Source organism: Homalodisca vitripennis, chromosome 7, assembly GCF_021130785.1.
Source record: "Homalodisca vitripennis isolate AUS2020 chromosome 7, UT_GWSS_2.1, whole genome shotgun sequence".
Taxonomy (NCBI): Eukaryota; Metazoa; Arthropoda; class Insecta; order Hemiptera; family Cicadellidae; genus Homalodisca; species Homalodisca vitripennis.
In genome coordinates, this window is record NC_060213.1 from 135,144,470 (window position 1) to 135,166,184 (window position 21,715).

A 21,715-nucleotide genomic window follows, 5' to 3' on the forward strand; every position below is an offset into this window, starting at 1 on the left:
ATATAAGTTAGTTACATAAAAACAGCCTGCATTACGAGACTAGAATATTTGTTTGGCTCACCAGCAAGATGGCCTTTTCTCAGATAGTAAGCTATCCTTTGAGTTAAATCCGAATTAGATTCGTTAATATTTAACAAGAGATCCATTTTTTTTTAATGGATACGTAGAAAATGTTTCATATTACGTCATCTGTTGTACGTTTATCAAGCCTGTATTTAAATAAATACGTTCTCTATGAGCATGAACTGCATGACTCCAGTATGTGCATGTAACGTACACTTAAGGGACTGGTGATTGGACTAACCCACTAACAAACGTTACGTTCCCCCGTCAGTGGTGACTTTTCTCACTCCAGTAGTGGTGGAAGCAGCAACAAGAAAAAGAAGAAGCTGGCAGACAAGATCCTACCGCAGAAGGTGCGAGACCTTGTGCCTGAAAGTCAGGCGTACATGGATCTGCTTGCATTCGAGCGGAAGCTAGACTCGACAATCATGAGGAAACGTCTTGACATCCAGGTGAGTTGTCATACAAAGTTCGTGTTAAAACATCAGTTCGAGTTATTTTCAATTTTATTATTTTGGAATGTAGTTTAATACTTAATATTTACGTGAATGTTGAGTTTAGTGCAGCATCTAGAATTTAACGTCACAGACTTAAGTTAACTCCTGGAATATGAAGTCATGTTCGTCTGAATAGATCCAAAAAATGTCAGTGACAAATTCAAATTCCAGATGCTGCACTAAGAGGAAGGTGAAACTCAACATTCACATTGAATCAACCCTTTATACCGTAGCCATGTTATGTGTACTCAATATGTACTTTTACTTACCTTACTTACAGTAGCTGATTAATTTGCAGAAGTAAAGTATAAAGCAGACACATTTTCACTTTCCATGTTACCATATAGTTCTGTAAGATACAATGTACTCACAATTGCATTATTACCCAAATTAAATGCACATAATTGTTACGAACAAGTTATTAACAAATTATTTCGCTCAGAAACAAACAGCTTTATAGTTAATTTTGGACTGGATTGAGTAATTTTTGACTGGATTAACCCTTTTAGGACGAGCGGACTATTAATAGTCCGCACTAGTTTTGCCGAAGAAGACGATGCGGGCTTTCAATAGTCCGCACTAGTTTTACCGAAGAAGACGAGCGGACTTTTATGTGCCCGCCGGTTTACGTTTGCATAATACTCACGTAATATCGAAAATACGATGAACAAAATTAGTTTTCCTTGTAGAGGCACATCCTGAGACAGGAAATGGAGTATTTCGGAACTTATCTTGGCCAAACAATACAACATATGTCTATTTTTAGAACAGCTGCACGTGAGCGCCTATTGTAGTGCCAGTCGGCGGAGCGCGCCAATTCCGTCTAGTTTGTTTACATTCAGTCAGTCACAGTGCGGTCGCGTTGACTATAGTTGATTGTTTCAGATCAGTTATAAAACTTAGTGTTTATAGATTTATAGTGAAATGTGTTTTGTTCAACTTCTTTTGTGAATATGGATCAATTTAACTTAGTGATCACAGCAGTGAACTGGACCGTGAGTTACAATACTCAGAAAGTGCATCTGAACATTCTAGTTCTGATTTTGTAGACGACACGGACGAAGACCCTGACTTCCAGCTTGAAGATATATTTTATGACTCTGAAGATTTTATTAACCCACACCATCCCCGCCCAAAAATATTAGGTTACCCGTGAGTATACCTTCACATGAATCTGACAGCGAATCTGACAATGTTGACAGTAGGCCTAATGCTGGAAATAGGAGAGTATTGAGCAGTTCTGATGACGACGATGATGATATTGAAAGTGATTGGGAGGAAGTAGTTGAGAGTAGCCCACCTAACATTGAACACCATTTTGACTATCAAGAAACTCCTGGTCCAAAACATATACCACAAAATGCAATAAAACCTATTGATTTTTTTAATTTATTTTTTACTACCGGACTGATTGAATTGTTTGTCAATGAGACAAACAGATATGCAGAATCTTTTCTCAGGATGAAAGGAGACACCCTTTCTCCAAGAAGTCGTTTCCGGTCCTGGTTGCCTGTCAGTAATGTAAGTTTTTTTGTTGTAAAACAATTATTTCTCAACCAATGTTAATAAAATTTTGTATTTAAACTGAAAAACTATGTAAGAAACATAGTAATATTAGTTCCCACAGTAAAAAAAATTTTTTTTTTATCATAGTAAACTGAAGCCAAACTAATAAAATAAAAATTCTAAAATTTTATTTAATTTTTAATTTTTCTGGTTATTGTAAATAGTAATAAATGCTACCATATTGTAGACAATTTAATTATGTACATGTGGATAAAAAAATGGTGTAAGGACAATTTTAAAATAATGGACTTATAATATATTTATCAAACTACTACATTTTGCCCAATTTCACCGTCGTCTTCTTTGGTATGTTCGCTATGAAATATGGTCACGTCAAAAAATGCGTACCTAAAAAAATAACCAAAATTTTTGTCGTCCTAAAAGGGTTAAATAATTTTGGACTGGATTAAGTAATTTTTGACTGGATTAAGTAATTTTGGACCGGATTAAGTAATTTTTGACCAATCTTGATTAAATCATTTTTAGCTATTTGTGTTATTTTTGTTAGAGGAACGCAGATTTTGGTGAATCCAAGATAATGCCCTAATATAATTATTCTCAATTTCCAATATCACTGGCTGAAGCGTAACTATGTACCACATCTGCAATCTAGCTTTTGAACATTCTTTGGGCGTGTTAATTATTTAACTATTTTCATAACCACTTACCTGATAAATGAGATATCTGGATACGAGTCCATGTGGACAAGTCCTTCTTGTTAATTTTGTAAATTTATACATATTAGCTATCTATGAAAAAACTGTAATCCTTTGGATTTTTTTTTAACACAGGGCCAGGTTTCCTAGGCCTGGTAGTTGCCTCTCAGCCATCCGGCTTATTGTGCACCCTCTCCCAGGTTTAAGCTGTATCAAATCCCAGGCCTTTACAAAACCATGAGATCTTCTGAACAATGCTTTCCTGTTCCAACCCCTCTTCCGTATGCATAAGAACACCTAGGGATCTTGAGCGTTTGCTCTGTAATGCCGGACATTCAAATATGACGTGCTTGGCTGTTTCGTCAGCCTCGCCACATTTCCTGCACAGTGTTTCCTGAACTGGAATACCTATTCTGTTCAGGTGGCTTCGGAATATCCAATGACCTGTAATAAAACCAGTCACCTTTCGGATCTCCGTTCTACTGATTCTAAGGGCATCTGCTGCAATGTTCCTTGATGGTCCCTTGAGCATCCGCTTTGCTTGTACATTCCCCTCAGTATTTCTCCAATGTTGTAGGTGTTTGTTAACCATCCACTTGGTAACTGATCTACGTGCTAAGTTATATGAGACCCCACACGTTGGTTCAGGACCGGTAAGAGGACAGTTGGCTCCCAAGTTAGCGCAACTGTCTGCCCCTTCATTACCTGTGATTCCTCTATGTCCAGGCACCCAAGTTAGAATAACTTTATTGGTTTTCGCCAGCAATTTCATTACCTTGTGGCATTCCCAGACTGTCTTCGAATTAAAGTCATGGTTGGCCAAGGCCTGCAGAGCAGCCCTGCTGTCCGAGTTAATGTAGATGGTTTTGTCTTTGTAGCCCCTGTCCACATTAACTCTTGCACATTCTGCAAGGGCTGTAACTTCAGCCTGAAAGACAGTTGCCAGTTTACCTAGGCTAAAGCTTAAGTTAACCCTAGGTCTGGCTCCCCAGACTCCTGCCCCAGTACCCTTCAGAGTCTTTGACCCGTCCGTGTACCAGGTTAGAGCCTTCTTCATGTAGTCAGGCTCACCTTTTGACCATTCCTTCCTTTCAACAATGTTGACTTGAAATGGTTTTTCCCAGTCCGTAACCTTTGCCATTCTGTCAGACATCATTTCTATAATATCCAGTTTGAGAATGTCAACGATCTTGGAGTGCTTACTAGCATGGTGATGATACCAGTTCCCATTGCACTTCAGTCTGTAGGCAGCCATCCTAGCCTCTCCTATGACGAATATGTCTAGGGGTGGGAGGTTTAGCACTACTTCCATAGCAGCGGATCCTTTGGATTGAAACAAAGGTTATTGAAAGTAAGTAATCAGTTAGATCAAATTACGTTCTTTTGTTGATGGAATTAATGAGAATTAATTTTGTTTGAATGCAGGAAGCGTTGAAGCGGCCGATGAAGCAGAAACGGAAGCTGAGAATATTTATCTCCAACACGTTCTACCCGGCTAAGGAGGCGGTGGAAGGTGGTGAGGACGGCAGTGTGGCATCGTGGGAACTCCGTGTCGAAGGCAGGCTTTTGGAAGATGCTAAGAATGACCCCAACAAGGTAAATGTGAGTCATCCTCCCCTCTCCTTGTACTGTCACCTGATTTCTGTGTTTTAAAAATTTAATCTCGTATGTCTTTCCTTGGTGTATTTAGCCTTTTTATTTTTGTGGTTTTGTTACGATTTTTTTACTGCAACATAAACACCTGTGTAGTTTAATAGGTACAGACTAATACTGGTAAATTTATCTCCATAATCATAACAGATTAAGCCCTAAGTAGATTAATGAAAGAATCAACCAATCATGGAAGGTAATCATCGTAAACCCAGCTTCTTCTAAGGTAAGGTGATTAAGAAATTTTGAGAAAATACTTACATTGCTTGAGGCTCACATCAGGTAGATGTTAGGCTATTATGAATATAATATTACAATATGGTTTGATAGATTTTGGTAAGGTGAAATAAAAAATAAATTTAACATTAGAGGAGATAAATTGTTACGTGAGTGTTATGAAAAATTTACAAAACATTCCCGAGAATATTATTCCACCTTTTTATATCTAATGTATCAGTTGTTTGTTAGTACATTTATATATTCAGGTTAAACAAATAATTAGTTTTATCAAATTTTCACAAATGATTATTGTGTTAGTGTTTTAGGGGTCAAATATTTTGAAATTAATTCAGTCATTAACATTTTTTTGTAAGTTAATTAACTCTGTGACCGCTGTAGACGAGTATTCTCGCAAGCAGAGCACTTGCCATCATCGCTACTGTCGAGTATTCTTGCACCGTGCCATAGGCGCTCTGGCTAAGTTACATGAGCTACCTTACCGCGCCAATCTGATGGCGCCTGATGTGTTCTAATTGGGTGAGAGTCGAAGCATGACCTTGTGTGGTGTGGGGTAGGGTTTGTAGGAAAAACGAGACGTGGATCCCACTACCTGTGTAAGAGTTGCGACGTCGCTTTATGTGTTGTTTCATGTTTTTTCAGAATAGCATGAACTGAAAAAGCTTCTATGATTGTATTCTAAAATTGCCCTATAGTAAAACAACTGTGGAGTAAACTATTTTATTTATATATCCTGATCAAAATAGGCCAAAACACCTTCAAAGATTTTTTTTTATGAGTGAAATCTAAATACATTAGAAAATAATTAACAAAATCAACAAATAGTTACATACAACATATTTAGTTTATGTTTACCAAGAGTGAATGAAACAATCTTGGCGCCTTCTGTAAAAATTTGGCTAAGAAAAACTAAAGGCAACTGGCTTGTGATATATTATTTTGTCCCTTCCCTCTTTAATCTCTCTGGTAAATTATTGAAAAGAAAAGAAATAAATTTTAGTGTTGGTTCAAATGGGTCCTTTCTTTCTTTGAAAGTATTCAACGTCATTTTTTTAAAATTTGACACGTAAAAAATTCATTAACACCATTCAAAGGTTTAGATTTGGGTACATATACTAGAAATATCAAAACTTGATTTTCATATCTCAATTGGAGGTAAAAATATTGTATTCGTGGTGTGCTCTGTATTGAATTCTCTATTCTCTTTCCAATTATTAATTCCAGGGTAGAGCAGATTGAAAATGTTGGGACATTCCCAAATTTTAATGCCGGTAAAATTGCTGTGCTGGATTCAGTGGAAACAAGTCGATTTAATCACTTAATTTAATTACTCCTGGAATCGGATCTGGCTTTGATTTTGGCGAATATTGCAGTTTATTGTTTAATTTGTGATATTATCATCCTGTATATAGTGTTTTTGGTGGTTTGTGGAACTGCTGAAATCATAGACTGACAGGCCTCATGGTGTGCTTCCGGGGTGCGCAAAAAGCCCTTGAGGCTTAAGTGCATGGCAGTAGGCCGCCCCATAGAAGAAGAAGAAGAAGTACACTAACTGTCTTCCATTATTCCAGCCATTTCAATTTTAATTAATTTATTAAGTTGTATATTTCTTGAACACTCTGCCTGCTGTGTAAGAGGAGCAAGAGTAGCCAATACGAGATTTCAGCGCACTTAGTTATCTGCCTGTTTGATCTGTGATGTTGTACAGTTAGACGTAACTTGCAGGTGAAGAGGAAGTTTTCATCTTTCTTCAAGAGTCTGGTTATAGAGCTTGACAAGGACTTGTATGGACCAGACAACCACCTGGTGGAGTGGCACCGCACCCCTACCACCCAGGAGACAGATGGCTTCCAGGTATGTCCCTCTTAGTCCTTAACACTTTCACTGCCGCCTCCTAATGTTGACAACTTTCTCCACTGCCGCTCCTTTTAATGATTTTTAAAATAAATATAATTTTTTAACCAATCATGAGAAAACCATTGGACTTGCATTTTTTTAAAGCTGAGTTCTTCCTCTTTCTACACAAATGCTTATGCATAAATATTTTCAAACAAAGTCTTGTTTTAAAACGTAAAAAAACAATTTTTTTGTATTAAAAAGTTTACCAAATAACATCACCATGTACTAGTCTACAACATAATTATATTTCTCATTATTATTTGCTGTATTCAGTATTTTAATTACTGTCACTATAGCTGCAAATATTTACAATTGAAAACCACTTATGCATAAATTTTTTTGTGGGAAGCCTAACCCATTTGTTCCAGGGCTGTAAAATTCTGTAATAAACCAATTATTTTTAAAACATAATAATAACAGTTTTTATTACTATAATGCTTTTTTTTTTTTTATGTAAAAAACTATGTCAAAAAGTCCATCGGTAGTAAAATCAGGATCATTATCTATGTCACCTGGGAATAAATTATCACTTTCACCGTTACTTGTAACTTTTCTATCACTTTATTGTCGTCAATACTGTCATGATTCCTTGTATTTACTCACAAAACAATTGTTGTTAACTAAAGTAATAGTAAGCAAAACCATAACAATGCAGACAAACTATCAGAACGACAACAGAACAACAAACGGCCACCATGCGACGACGAGTTAAAAAACAAACCACTTTTTCCCGATACTCCAGATTACTGCCAACAACATTTCATAGATCATAATCCATAGATTAAGAAATAAAAACATGGAAATAACGAATGACTATTAATGCCGAAGTCTAAATACGTTTGAATGCATTTTACAGTAATCTGTAAATGTCAGCGCCATCAAAATACGTTGTTGGCGGTAAAGAATTCCATGCACAATGTCAAATGACGTTGTCGCCAGTGAAAGTGTTAAGGATAGTTAGTCAGGTTGTTATCAGCACAAAAATAGATTTATAATTTGTTATACATTTTCTCCAGTCATCCTAAGAGCTGAGTCACTCTTAACAAAAACTTAGAGAAATATGATCACTTTTGAAAATAAATGTTTACTAAGCGAGTCTTTGATGCTCTAATCAAGCAGGTTTGGAAAGGTTGTTCCGGGTGGGAGAAAACTTCCACACTTGAGTCACCTGTTACTCATAAAATTGCATTAGTTCAGTGCTATATAGGTCACCGGTGACCCATAACGATGACGAACTGTGGTGTCTGGTAGTTCAGTGTAGGTCATCGCTAGAGCGCTCTAGGTGAAATTGGCAGAACTACTGTTACAGAGTGTCTCTGTCTACGGTGTTAATGTTTAACTGTCATGAGACACCCGCGTGACCAATATTGAATAAAGCTCCAAAAACATGACAAACGTAAAGATCTACCACTTAGCTCGGAATTCTGATTCAATATTGTAGCAGACAATGACAGCAACTGAAATCAAGAGATAGAACTTTGCATGCCTGCCTGAGTCATGGTAAACTCATGCCATAGAAGAGAACTAAGTGTGTAAGCAAAATAAATTTCTTGCCACTTGATCCCCAATTAAATCAGAAAACACTGTTGAGAATATGTTCCTCAAAATAGACTAGGTTTGATGATATGTTATAGGATTGTAAAGAGAAAGAAAAGCAATATAATACTTCCATATATCAAAATTTTGGAACATTTCAAATACGACGATATTGAATATGGTTAGATGACTGTAATGATATAGTAAATTATGAAATATTATTAAAATAAGAATCATTGCTGACGTTTATGTTTTTTACTTTTAATATAGGGTTAAAATTTAACATTGTTGTTACTTACTTCCATGGCCACTGATATTCCAGGTGCCACATGGCTTTGCCATTAGTAAGCATTTGGTCTATCCGTATTTCTTTGGGTCTCATGGAAGTCTTCTCCCATCAGAAACAATCTTTTTAAACTTACTTGATTAGACCGTCATCTTCTTTTCTTATTGATTGCCCAATCTACACAAATCTCAGGTGCTTTGAAATTCTCCCAATCCATTTTCTCTTGTGGGAAGAAAGACTTTTTGTAGTACTTCATTTTCAGAAGTGCTCATGTTTTTCTGTGAATGTTTTTTAAGAGTGGCTTGACTCTAAGGATGACTGAACTTCATAAAAAAAGATTGGTCTTATTATTGTTTTGTAGATTTTAGGTTTTGTACGGGTAGGGAAAAGCTTTAAAGGCACAAGTTTATTCAAGGCAAACGTACATCTATTAGCTGAATTTATTCTACCTTGGATTTAAGTTTGATCACTGTTGTTGGAGCTGATCATGGTGTCAAGGTGTTTGAACTGTTTTTACAGGCTCAATGTTGATACAATACAACAAACTGTCAAGTTTATTCTTTATAAAGTTGACTAAATGACCCATTTTAATATGCTAAATCATCAAACAAATATTTGCACAACTTGCTGCAAAAATTCAATTCCGCACACCAGTTACGTTTTGTCGTTAACAAAATAGGGTAAATAATATCACCATTGCTATCATTAAGGCCAATCTTTATTACTGTCTAAACAATTATTCCATATTGTTCAGGGATATACTATTGAACCAAAATCCAAACAATATTTTGATTAATTCCTAGCATAAAGTCATTGAGATATATTTTGGTAACAAAATAATTGGAGTTGTTTGAAAAGTATTTGACACCATTCTTATTTTAATATCAAATGGTTGATTACTAAATGTCACATACTCAGGGCCCTATGAAAAATCTAACTTTTAGGCACAATAACTCGTGTTAATAATTCTTTTTCATAAAGGATGGAAAAAGCTTTCCATTTTATTCCCAAATTTCTCAAGAGGAAAAAAATTATTCCCGTCTTTAGTACACCACCCATGTTTATCCCTAACACTTTTAAGTGTATTGGCCCTCTTAATTATTTCCCTCGATGATGAAGTATCAGCCCAGTATTGTAACGGGACAGATAACTTTGTAGCATACCACATATGTGTGTCACAAAACTGTCACAGTTGTGTGTAATCAGGTGAAGAGGCCAGGAGACAAGAACGTTCGCTGCACCATACTACTGCTGCTGGATTACCAACCGCTGCAGTTCAAGCTGGACCCAAGGTTGGCAAGACTGCTGGGCGTCCACACCCAGACTCGGCCAGTCATCATCAATGCCCTCTGGCAGTACATCAAGACACACAAACTTCAGGTATGTTTAGTAATTGATTTTTTAGATTTCCCTTCTAATTAGGGGTATTGAGGTAGTGGATAAATTCTAAATTGAAGTCAGTCTACTTGTAAGTAATAAACAGATTTGGGCCAATGAATGGACATATTTTGATCAATTTTGGCATTGAGCTGTCAGTTTTCCTTTTACAATTTTAACCCTTCCCATGCCGTAGACGGATATATTATAATTGCAGACTTTGACCAAATGCCAAATACAGTTATATTTGATTATAAATAATGTCTCTTGCAGAGTTTTTTAGTTTATAAAAGGCCTTTGAAATACCCGCTGCACACTCCCTGCTTATCGCGGTTGCTGAGGAAGTATTTATAAATGACCTTCACTCAGCGGCAAGGGGACAGGAGACCCTTTGTCTAACTTAGACTGCCTGTTCGTCAGTTCTGCGCCTCCTACAGAGCCATAACCAAACATATCCGTTTCATGTATTACTGCTTTCTCGGTTGTTACAATCATGCGCTCGTGGACGCATCTATTACGTAACTCTTTATTATTCTGCATTGTGTTGTATTGTTGTGATTAGTTTGAAATATTTATCTTGTTTCATAGTAAAATGTAAGTAAACTTTTCAGTTTAATTTTACAATGAAATAAAAAATCTTTTGATATAAACAGGTTTGTAAATAGTTCTTTTTTTATTGTCAACAATAATTATGCTAATTTTAAGTAAAATTCCCTGTTTTATAATTATTTTGCTTTTACCTTTTATAATTTAGTTATAATACAAATTAGCTTTGAACTTAAAAAACAAAAGATTTTTACTTGTCTTGGCGTTATTGGAAAGTTAATGGATTTATTAGTGGTGCATAAACGGTTAAAATGTGTAGGTTTTTTTCCCTTAAAAATCTTAAATTATATTAATAATCCCAAAATTTTCAATAAAAGTTTAGCCATTTTGATTTAATGTTTCTCATTAGACATTATGAAAACTAAAATTAAGCTGTATCTGGAATTTATTCCTCATTTTTTAATCTCAGAAGAGCACATTTGTGGAAAGCATGTCTGAAAAAATCACCTGTTAGCTATTGAGGGCATGTCCATGGTAACTCACGTTACATTTCAACGTTGGGTCCTAAGTTATTCGTTGAAAATATTTTAATTTTAAAGCATAATATTAAGCAAAAATATCTTGCAGTATTAAGCAAGAATTATAATACACACTGGCCAGATTTCAACTTCCTGAGGACTAATAATTAAGGTAATATATAATTCTCTAGTTTTGGTAACTCATGTTACACAAAAAGGACATCATAATTTGAAAGCAAACTTTAACATGAAACAACTTTTGTCCTAAATGTTTAATTTTCTTAATCTAAATACTTAAGATTGGCTCAAGAGTTTGTAGTTTAAACTGTGACAAACTACAACAATAAAAACTGAAAAACATAATTTTAATAATATACTATTGACCTAATTGACAGTAACTCACGTTACAGTAACTCATGTTACATTGTGTCTCTTTCCTAAGGACATTTGTTATTTGTAGAAAATAAATTTTGTTATGATACTCAATGATACTCATTTATTACCGGTAAAGATTACATACATTGTCACATTGAAAAACACAATATTGTACATTTCAGTTTTAAAAGCAATGTAATCCTCCAGTTCGTCCAGATCTTTAAAAGAAGTGATATAATTAAATAAATATATCAATTAAAACAAATCAATTAATTATTTTTAAAACTAATTTACAATACAGATAAAAGAATTTCCCAAAATCAACAACAATTATCTAATTTATAACTAATCCCAAAAAACTCATCCACTTCATAAAGTGGGTGTTCCAAAAGGAAAAAATCCAATTTGTCTTTTGAAAGTACTAAATGGCAGTGATCTTAACCCATTTGGCAGTGTGTTCCATAATTTTGGTCCAAGAGATAATGTTGCTAATGAATATTGTTTGGAAATCAGTTTTTTTTGGTTACAATATTGTTTGCACCCCTTGTGTTTATATTGGTGAATGTTTTTATATGTTAGCTTGTTTGACGTAGCCATATAAAGCAAAAGTTTATACACAATTAAACAAGGGACTGTCATAATATGAAGTTCTTGAAATTTTTGTTTACATGAATCCTTATGCCAATACCAGAAATATAACGTACTGCTTTTTTTTGTATTAATAAAATTTTATTAATGTTCTTCTTAAAATGTATTTCCCCATATTTCAATACCATAAACTAACTGAGAGTAAAAAAATGCATAATATACCATTTTAAGAGCTTTTTTCGTTGCAAAATTCAGACAGTTTTCCTCATCATAAATATTGCTTTAGATAACTTTAAAACAAAGAGTAGTTATATGGTCATTCCAATTTAAATTTTTGTCGATAATCAATCCGAGAAATTTTGTAGAATCAAACTTTGGTATTACTAAATTGTCAACTGCTATTTGAATTTCAAAGGAAGATTTTTTATTTGAAGTAAAATGAGAGCTGTTGATTTATTTGCATTTACTGTTAAAAAGTTTTCATTAAAGTATTGCACTATATTATTAATTTGTATATTTGCTATGATTTCTAAATCCTCCAATTTTTGTGTTTATATAGTATAGATGTGTCATCTGCATATAAAATTGTCTGGTTAGGATTACTTACATTTCCAATGTCATTAATATATATTAAAAAATAGCAATGGACCAAGAACGGAACCCTGAGGCACACCCCACTTAATGTCTGATCTTTTAGATGTGACTTCACCCTGATCATTTTTTATGGTGACAAACTGTTTCCGACAGACCAAGTAAGATTTCAGTAAATCATGAGGTTGTCCCTCTTATTCCGTAGTTTTCTAATTTATCAAGCAAAATATTTATATTTACACAGTCAAAAGCTTTTTGCAAATCCAGAAACACACCACAAATAAAATCACCATTTATCATTCCTTCCATTATTTCATTAAGAAATTTGATTATGGCTGACAAAGTGGATTTCCCCCTCATGAATCCATGCTGATTTACAAAAAGTATGCTCTTAGCTTCTAAAAAATCAATTAACCTATTACAAATAGCTTTCTCAAAAACTTTAGAAATAACAGGCAGAAGTGCAACTGGTCTATAGTTAATAATTTTCTGAGCAGTTTCCCTTGTTTTTAAAAATAGGCACAATTTTAGAAATTTTAAACTGTCTGGGAAAATTCCTGTTTTCAAAACTTGTATTAATTACAGATGATAAAGGTCCTGCTATAACATCTGAAATATTCTTTAATAAATCAGTACTTATGCAGTCCCAACCAACTGCAAAACTATTCTTCAAGTTCTTTATTATTTTAAGAATCTCTTTTTCAGAGGTTGGGTGAAGAAACATGCTGCTTTCAATTCTTTTACCCTTAAAAGAGTAATTCAGATTATTAAAATTAATGGCCAATTGTTCAGGGATGCCCTTAAAATATTCATTAAACTGATTGGCAATAACATTAGGATCAGTTATCAAATTAGCATTGCTTCTTAGTGAGATGTTAGCTTATGTAATTTTATATATTGAATTGTGTTTAATAACTAACTTTTAGTATCAGTACACTTAATTATTTTAGTTTGGTATGATTAAATAGTTGTTTTTTAATTGTAAAAAATAATACAACTTTTTACAAGTGTAAAAAACAAGTTTTAACTTATTATTTCTAAAAACAACATATTTTTTTAGCCCTGTTCTATAACTTCTAGTTTTGTATTTTTCTCATAACACAACTATGAAAGAATACAAAGATAAGATCAAATAACTTTATGGTAATTACAGACTACATTTTTACATGGTTTGTATATATAAAGAATATTCACTAACGCTTAAAACAATTAGACAGTCTGTGTAGCTAACATTTTTCATTTCTCTGATATTTATTTTGTTTTTAAAATAATAATAATATTTTACCACCTTTCATTTTAATTTCTGGAAGAGGCATGACACTCAAAATTTGTCCAAGTTGACGAAAGTAACATCATTTTCGATCGGTTTGAATGTATAACAGTTTTTATCACTTTTCAAACACATTACTTGGGTCTCCAAACTTGTCAATACCACTTTGGCAAATAGCAACATAATTAAATGTAACCAAAAGAACCTTTTTCACTAGGTTGAAGTGGTAACTCACGTTACAACATATTGGTGTGTACTTGAAGTGGACCTAATAAATCAAATAATAATTTCCTGAATAAAAAGATTTATATAAGCTTATAATGTAAGGTTATCTCTCAGTTAAATGCAAGTTTTATATTTATTAAAATCATAAGATCAAACCCAAAATTATTGGAACAAATTTCGGTAACTCATGTTACACTTATATTTAGAAGTATGTTTGAACAATTAAAACAGGGCATTATATTCTGACCAATACAAATATAAATATTACCATAACTATTTAATTGTTTTGAGGTTAACTATGTTAAGAGCTTGTTTTGTATTAGTATTAACTCCAATATATAAACAATGTTTAAAGTGCTATGAATAAACATCTTTACAGTAAACTCACGTTACAGAAAAACTTATATGAAATTCCTGCAAATGAAAACAAATTAAAAAATTTAAAAAAATAGTACCATACTTGTAATAGTTTTCTTCAATAGAATCTGTTTTATTATTTGTTATTGGTTGTGTATTACATGAGTAAACTTGAAAAATCTGTAATTTTGGTAACTCACGTTACATGAAGTAAGGTTTAAAAGATAACCTAATAGAAAGAACAATTCTTAAACCTAAATTTAAAAAAAGCATAATTTTAGTTAGCTTTTGTTCCAAAGATGGCTTCTTGGTACTGGCCACCTTCTAGATTAATGTATAATCAGTTATAAAATTGAGATGTGAGACTTAACAAACAGCCATCAATGAACTCTGCTAACAGGTGTTAAACTAAACACAAAATACCAACAAAAATAAAATTTTTCCTCTAAAAAGCTAATGCTGTCAACATTGCTCAGAATAATCTTTATCTGAAAACATTCAAACCTAGGTTATTTCAATAAAAATATTTTTTTAATATTTTTGTCCTGTTTTACATGGACATACCCTTTGAGACTCTGATGTAGGATCAAGTAATTTTTCTCGTTCAGTTTGGTTGCACTTGTATTCGTGTTCTTACCCGGTTCGTAAATTAAGTGTTATGTCTGAACTAGATTATTAGGGATGATATAGTAGATGTGCTTTCAATAAAAGTTCTCGCAATAAGCACTAAAACCTTCTGAAAATATTGCCAATCTCACAAACTGCTCTAGGAATGATGTTTAGTTCATTTTAAGGAATCATATTTTATTATACTCAGTTTTCAGGCTTTAGTATTAAAAGTAGCCAATTTCATCACCATCATCTATATTTTCAAGGTTACAGCATGTTGAAAAGTTGCTAACACAAAATCATGAGATATTTCGGCTTTGCTATGGAGAAACATTAAAATAATTGATTATTAAGGGAATTTTTTTAATGCCTATAGAATTTTAGTTAATCATACTTGATATTTGTAAGGGAAACTGTCAAAACCCATTTGAAAACTTTTATTAACTTCCCTGGGGATTGAACCCTCAAACTTTCGGTTAGAGAGCCACAGTCTTACAACTGGTGAAGGTCAAAAATCATATATTCAGTTCACATTGTTCAGCCAAAACTGGTACAGTAAGATGAGTACAAGATGGCGAAGCTGTGTTGTCATTTCAATTAGCAGGCAATACATCTTTTTCAGCACTGGTTGCCATCTTTTTTATCATTTGATGCTATCTTTTTTCTTAAATTTATCCTTAGATTACAGTAATTTATGGAAGTACTTTTGTTTTGTCAAATTTGCAATGGTTTGACACGGTTTAAACCGGAGAGCTAGATAATAGTATTGTATAATTGATTGTTATTGAGTTCCTTTGAATTTTCAAGAACTACATACAGTCCGCCTGACTGCAATAATAAAGTCAACGGATATTTGTCCTCACTTGACACTGATCTGTGCAGGATACTCATGAGCGAGAGTTTATCAACTGCGACAAATACTTGGAGCAGATCTTCTCTTGCCCGAGGATGAAGTTCGCCGAGATACCGCAACGCCTGAACCCTCTGCTGCATCCTCCAGACCCGATAGTCATCAACCATATCATCAGGTACGCAATAGGCAAAGTTATGTCAAGCAGAACATTTGTTGGATGAATGTGTTGTTGGATCAATTAAATTTTAACATTCATATACCACTGATTGTTTACCATGGAAGACAAGTAAGCATTTATATAATTAATGCATGATCTGTTGTTATTGTTTATTGTTGTCTTGTGTATAATTATAAATCAATAAGTAAAATTGCCTTTTTTAACATTTTTTCAGTTACACTTGTCTCATATTAAATAGTTTTCAAATCTGCAATATACCTTATCCCTCAATCTTACCCATCCTGAATATCCTGTAAGTGCAAAGGTCCTTTTAGGACTATTATTGTGAAAGGTTTCTCAGCTAACTGTTCTAAGAGAACAAAAAAGAATTCAACAATTACTTAACACAGGACTAAACTTTCACAAAATTTTCCTTACAATATCCAGCATCACACTGGGAAAGTATCATTTATCATGTTGGATGCTCCATAAGGAATCCCTTTTCCTGTATATGAATCGCTCACTCAAGTATTAAGGTTCCTTGAGAGATGGAACTTGGTTGATTTTGCTGTTTGCAAGCATCTTGCGTATGGTTTTCATCATTAACATCATTATCGGAAGATAAAAATGTTTTTACACCAGAAAAATGTTGGATGAAATTAAAATTTGGTTGGTTGAAGAATGTTAAAAAGTAATATTTGATCTTTGTGTTGCAGTGTTGAAGGGACAGAGCAGAAGCAAACGGCGTGCTACGACATCGATGTGGAGGTGGACGACACGCTCAAGACACAGATGAACAACTTCCTGCTGTCAACTGCCAGTCAGCAAGAGATACAAGGACTGGACAACAAGATACATGAGACCGTGGAGACCATCAACCAACTGAAGACCAACCGGGAGTTCTTCCTTAGCTTTGCCAAGGACCCGCAGCAGTTCATCAATAAGTGGATCATCTCGCAGACTAGGGATCTCAAGGTAGCTCATCTCATGTAGCCTACTGCCTACTCAAGTTCCGTTACAATCAGCATTGTAACATTCTTATCGCTCGTTGGAGTTTGTGGATAAATTAATTTCTTTTTTCAGTCTCCTCCTTCTCCTCTCCCTCCCTCCACACCCATCATTGGTTGGGAACAACAAATCTTTAACCACTTTTTCATTCCGATTCCCACTCCTGCATTTGTTCTATTCCACCTTCCCTAATCTCGAAACATTTTTGGACCAACTGTTCCAGCGTATATATAATTTATTTTTTACTAGCGGGCCCGGCGCGCTTTGCTGCGCATTTCAATAATTTTTTGCAAAAGTTGCCCGCGGCTTCGCACGCAATTTCCCGTTGAAAACAGTACACTATATTCACTTATTCTTTTTCTATCACATTCTAAACATTGCTGAGATAATTGATAGTCGTTCCATCGTGCGCCTCTTGGGCGTATTATGAAGGTATGTACCATATTCCTGCCTCTATCTAGCTGTTACCCACGGCTTCGCACGCAAATCTTAAGAACCGAAGTCCTTATATTACTTAGTAAATTTTTTTTTTTTACTATAATAAATTTTAGATTAAATTAGTTATATCTCCGATGCCACGATTGAGCTTGCTTTGTTGTCTCGATCGAGAGAATATGTACACACGGAGTTTTGAGAACCATACTTCTGTCAAAAAAAACAACTAAGGTTGATTTTATAACATTCTTTATATTTGTAGCCAACGTAAGATAGTAATTATGATATCTGCATTACTCTTCTGATCAAGCATGAGCATGGTTTATATTAAATAAATATTGCAGTTAAAGGTGAATTTTTACGTCAAATTTGAATTGTATTATCTGGATAGTAAAGTCTATGTTTAACAGTGATTGCAAAAACAGTTTAAACAAAATTTGTCGTTTCTCTTAAGCTTACTCTATGCTTTAAAACTATAAGTGTAATATATGTTTACAAAGAACAGCTGATTAAAAATTTGAAAAGACGTTAACATATGTTTGCTGCAATGCATTTCTTATGGGTATTTCTGTAACCAGTGGGGCGGAATCCTGAATCGGGAAAGGGATGGGCATAGCTTATAAACCTTCTCCGTGGAAAAATACATATACGTACAAATTTTCATCATGATCGGTCCAATAGTTCACGATTCCATAAAGGACAAACATACAAACATTCATTTTTATATATATAGATTAAACCAATTAAAATGCATCATAAAAAGCTTAAATTTTACGTACAAACAAGCTGTAAAACATTAGAAAAACTTTTATTTATGCACAAAGCATGAAATAGATTCTTTGAGAAATTTGGACACTTTTATTTTGTATTTTATATGTTTATCAATTCTACAATTGCTCATCGTTGTTATTCTGTCAAATAACACAATAGAGCTAAGAGCCTATTCTGACAGATGAACCTATACCCTCAAAATTATTTCAGTAGCTGCATTTCATTTTATTCAGTTGAAATATTTTTTAAATGTGACAACCAAATGATCAAAATCGTTTTTGTTCACTTTAGAGATTAAGTTTTTTTTTTTCTCAGGAAGACTTGTTATGGCTATATAAAAAGACCACATGATGTGATAAAATAGTTATTGTAAATGTTTTTTTTTTTTTTTTTTTTTTAGTGACATTAAATGCACATTAATTACCCACATAAATAGTGTATTAACTGGTGTGTCACATCATCATACTTTTTTAATAATATAAAGCTTTAATTAGTTAACATTTGTGAAAATTTCTGCAGAACTAGCAGACCATTCTAATCCGTAGAGGATTTTTTGACTAGAGAAGAGAAACCAACACATCTTGACTTTGTGTCTGAATCTTGACGCATGTACTTTTCTTAAAGAAATTGTAACAAAAATGATTGACTATTGTTTCAGACGATGACGGACGTGGTTGGCAATCCTGAGGAGGAGAGACGCGCCGAGTTCTACTACCAACCTTGGGCGCAGGAAGCTGTGTGTCGCTACTTCTACACCAAGGTGCAGCAGAAGAGGGCAGAGCTCGAGCAGGCCTTGGGTATTCGGAACACATAGTTCGGGCCGACAGACTGCACATTAAATAAGGATGTGAAGGAATGATACGCTTACCTTTGCGGGGTAAATCCACTGATAAAAAAGTACACAAGCGGCACACACTTAAATGGGATATTTAAAATTTACAAATGAACAGGAAAATAATCCTGAGAGGGCGATTGTTTCGTGTTCAACTTTTTTTTAAAAATATTAAATGTCTTATGATCGGTGTTTTCTGGTTTTGTTCTTTTCGTGGAGCAAACTTTTCAAAGTAAGCCTATTTGATGATTGTATATTATTTATTTTTGTATAATTTTTAATGGTTTTAAACTTTATACTTGTTTGTTTACAGCTATATAAGTGTATATCAATACAGTTTATATGATTGTAGACCGTGTGTAACTTTATATTATAACAGTAAATTTTTGTAATGAGTTTTCAAAACGTAATTCTCAACTTGTTATTCTATTAAACAGATTGACCATTTATGTTGTTGTATTGTTTATAGAATAAACGAAAATGAAATTCCTTTAATGTTTTATACTTTTAAGCCATTGTTCATTACAGTATTTAACCATTTTTATTTGATTTACAATGTTGTAGTTTCATAAGACTTAATATTTCACTTATTATTGATTGCATGTAATTCAGACTTTCCTTATTCATAATTGTTTGTAATTTATCAGTTTTATGACTAGTACTAGACTTCCTTCAATAAAACATTTTTTAAACCCATTTTCTGTGTATCATTTACAGGTCCCAAATAAAGATATATGACTCTTGGATGTGTTTACAATTATTCCTTGCATATGTCACTTTTTATTTATCGTATATGCTTAGAAATTTTCATTACAGCTATAACCCGATTGGATTGTATTCCCACATATACTGCTGCTCAGATTTCCAGTAAAAAATTATTTGTCACTTAATAAAATCCTTTTACCAATTTCTCAAAGTTTGGTCCAAATGTTCCAAAATCTTTATAATGTACAAGATTGATGTATCCTTCTCCCACTCCACAAAATTCTAATCGTGGGGTTGGGCCTTACAAACTCAAATCATGTATGCACCATTGGGCAACACCAGTACGACAATGAACTGTTAGCCCTTTGGCCAATGTACAAGATGAGGGCCTGGGCGCAAACAGGCACTGTCAGACAAAAGTCAGAGTAGAGACTTAACCAGGGTTGCTATGCTCAGTGAAACCGGGGAATTTTCTGAGAAAATGTCTGAGAATTTCTAAAATACTGGAATGTCTTAAACTTTATTGTCACAGAAAGTTTTTTCTTTTGGTGTAAAATGTCAAGTCTAAAAGTGCAAGGATCGTTGAACCTGTTGGTTAAAAGTATGACATGTTGAATTCGAGTCATAAATCCACGGAATCATAAACTAAAATCCAAATCTGGATCCCCAACGTAATTTTTGGCTAATCGGAAATACACAAATTACTTATTGCTAAAACATATTTGCTGTACTTTGTTTTTTTTTTTTTTTTTTTTTTAATATTGTGAATAGGCTGCTTAGTTATTGACAAATTATCATACCTTAGTAAATGCTACAGTTAGTTTTTTTATATCTATGTTCTTGTATACATGACTGACAAGGATGTGGCTGTTATAATCGGAGGGGCAAATGATTATGAACCGAGTTGCCTACATAAATCGTCGAGCTGCCCAGGTTATTCCTAAGCAGATTCGTACATTTTGTCAGAAAAATAACCACACCAAATTTATTGTTGTTCCAATGTTTCCAAGATACGACCTAGGAAGGACACATATCATTAATAAACAGATAGCAATTTCAAACAAGAAACTTAAAGAAATGAACAGTTTTGGTGTTACTGACAATACTCAGCTTAGAAAACAGCATTTTTACTCGACATGGAATGCACCTAAACAAGATGGGGAAAAGATTACTTGCCAGAACAATAGGTCCAGGCTATTGGTTCCCTAACATCAAATGTTCCTTCAGGAACATCTGCGGATCCCCCGGCTTTGGATAGTAGTGAGAGTGGCCAGCAGACACCCCCACCAGGTCACATAAAAAGCCCATCTGTGACTGAGATCAGTCAAATGACTTTGAAGATAACCCCACAGGAGAATACCACCAGTTCCCCTTCAACTGTGAACAGCCGTGGCAGTGGCAGGATTACACTCTTCCCAAGGCAGACTACCAGGCCCACTTCTAGAGAGAATAGTTTGGAAGAATTACAGCAGTCATCCCAGTCGGAACCAAATGTCCAACTCTCAGAGTCAAACCAACAGACACCTCTACGAGGATACTCTGCCTGTCTCCCTCCGGAGGAAAAGTCCTGGAACATCTTTGCTGTCCTCAACTCTTGTGAATAATAGTATTTCTTCACCAGTAACAGGGCTTTAATACACCAAACACTGACAAAATTATTTTGATGCAAAAATTAGTGAATGAGTGCAATCATGTTACAAGAGAGCCTCAGGCTGAAAATAGTTATTTTTTAAGGAAAAACAAACACCATGTAACAAGGCCTTAGTTAATAGCAATAGTCTATCATGTGAAGCAAATAAGAATCATAATAACCATATTAACAATTATTTTGGGATGTTTTTGAATGTTCAAGGGCTCAGAAACAAAACATTACTGTTAGAGAGACCTCTTTAACTAATGTTTCAAATTTAAATTTTCATTTGTTTATCAGAGCATTGGCTTAACCCTGCTGAATTGCCATCTTCCTTCCCAAGTGGATTTAGTTGCATCTCAGCCTATTGCCGGGAATTCTCATAGTAGAGGTGGTTGCCTGATCTTTGTAAATGATCAGGTTCAGTCAAGACCATGTGATGTGAATAGTTTCTGCATAGAATTTTCATTTTGAATGT

General features: G+C 34.1%; 1 protein-coding gene across 1 annotated transcript; it reads left to right on the forward strand.

Annotated features, from left to right (window-relative positions):
- Nucleotides 1-311: 311 nt before the first annotated feature.
- On the forward strand, nucleotides 312-19,598 carry LOC124366364 (brahma-associated protein of 60 kDa; the record flags this gene model as incomplete). Its single annotated transcript, XM_046822866.1, has 7 exons — nucleotides 312-515; nucleotides 4,208-4,378; nucleotides 6,395-6,523; nucleotides 9,597-9,770; nucleotides 15,729-15,874; nucleotides 16,573-16,831; nucleotides 18,729-19,598. Coding segments are annotated over 7 exons (1,239 nt in total), but the record flags the coding sequence as incomplete, so codon positions are not given.
- Between the last annotated feature and the right edge of the window lie 2,117 nt (nucleotides 19,599-21,715).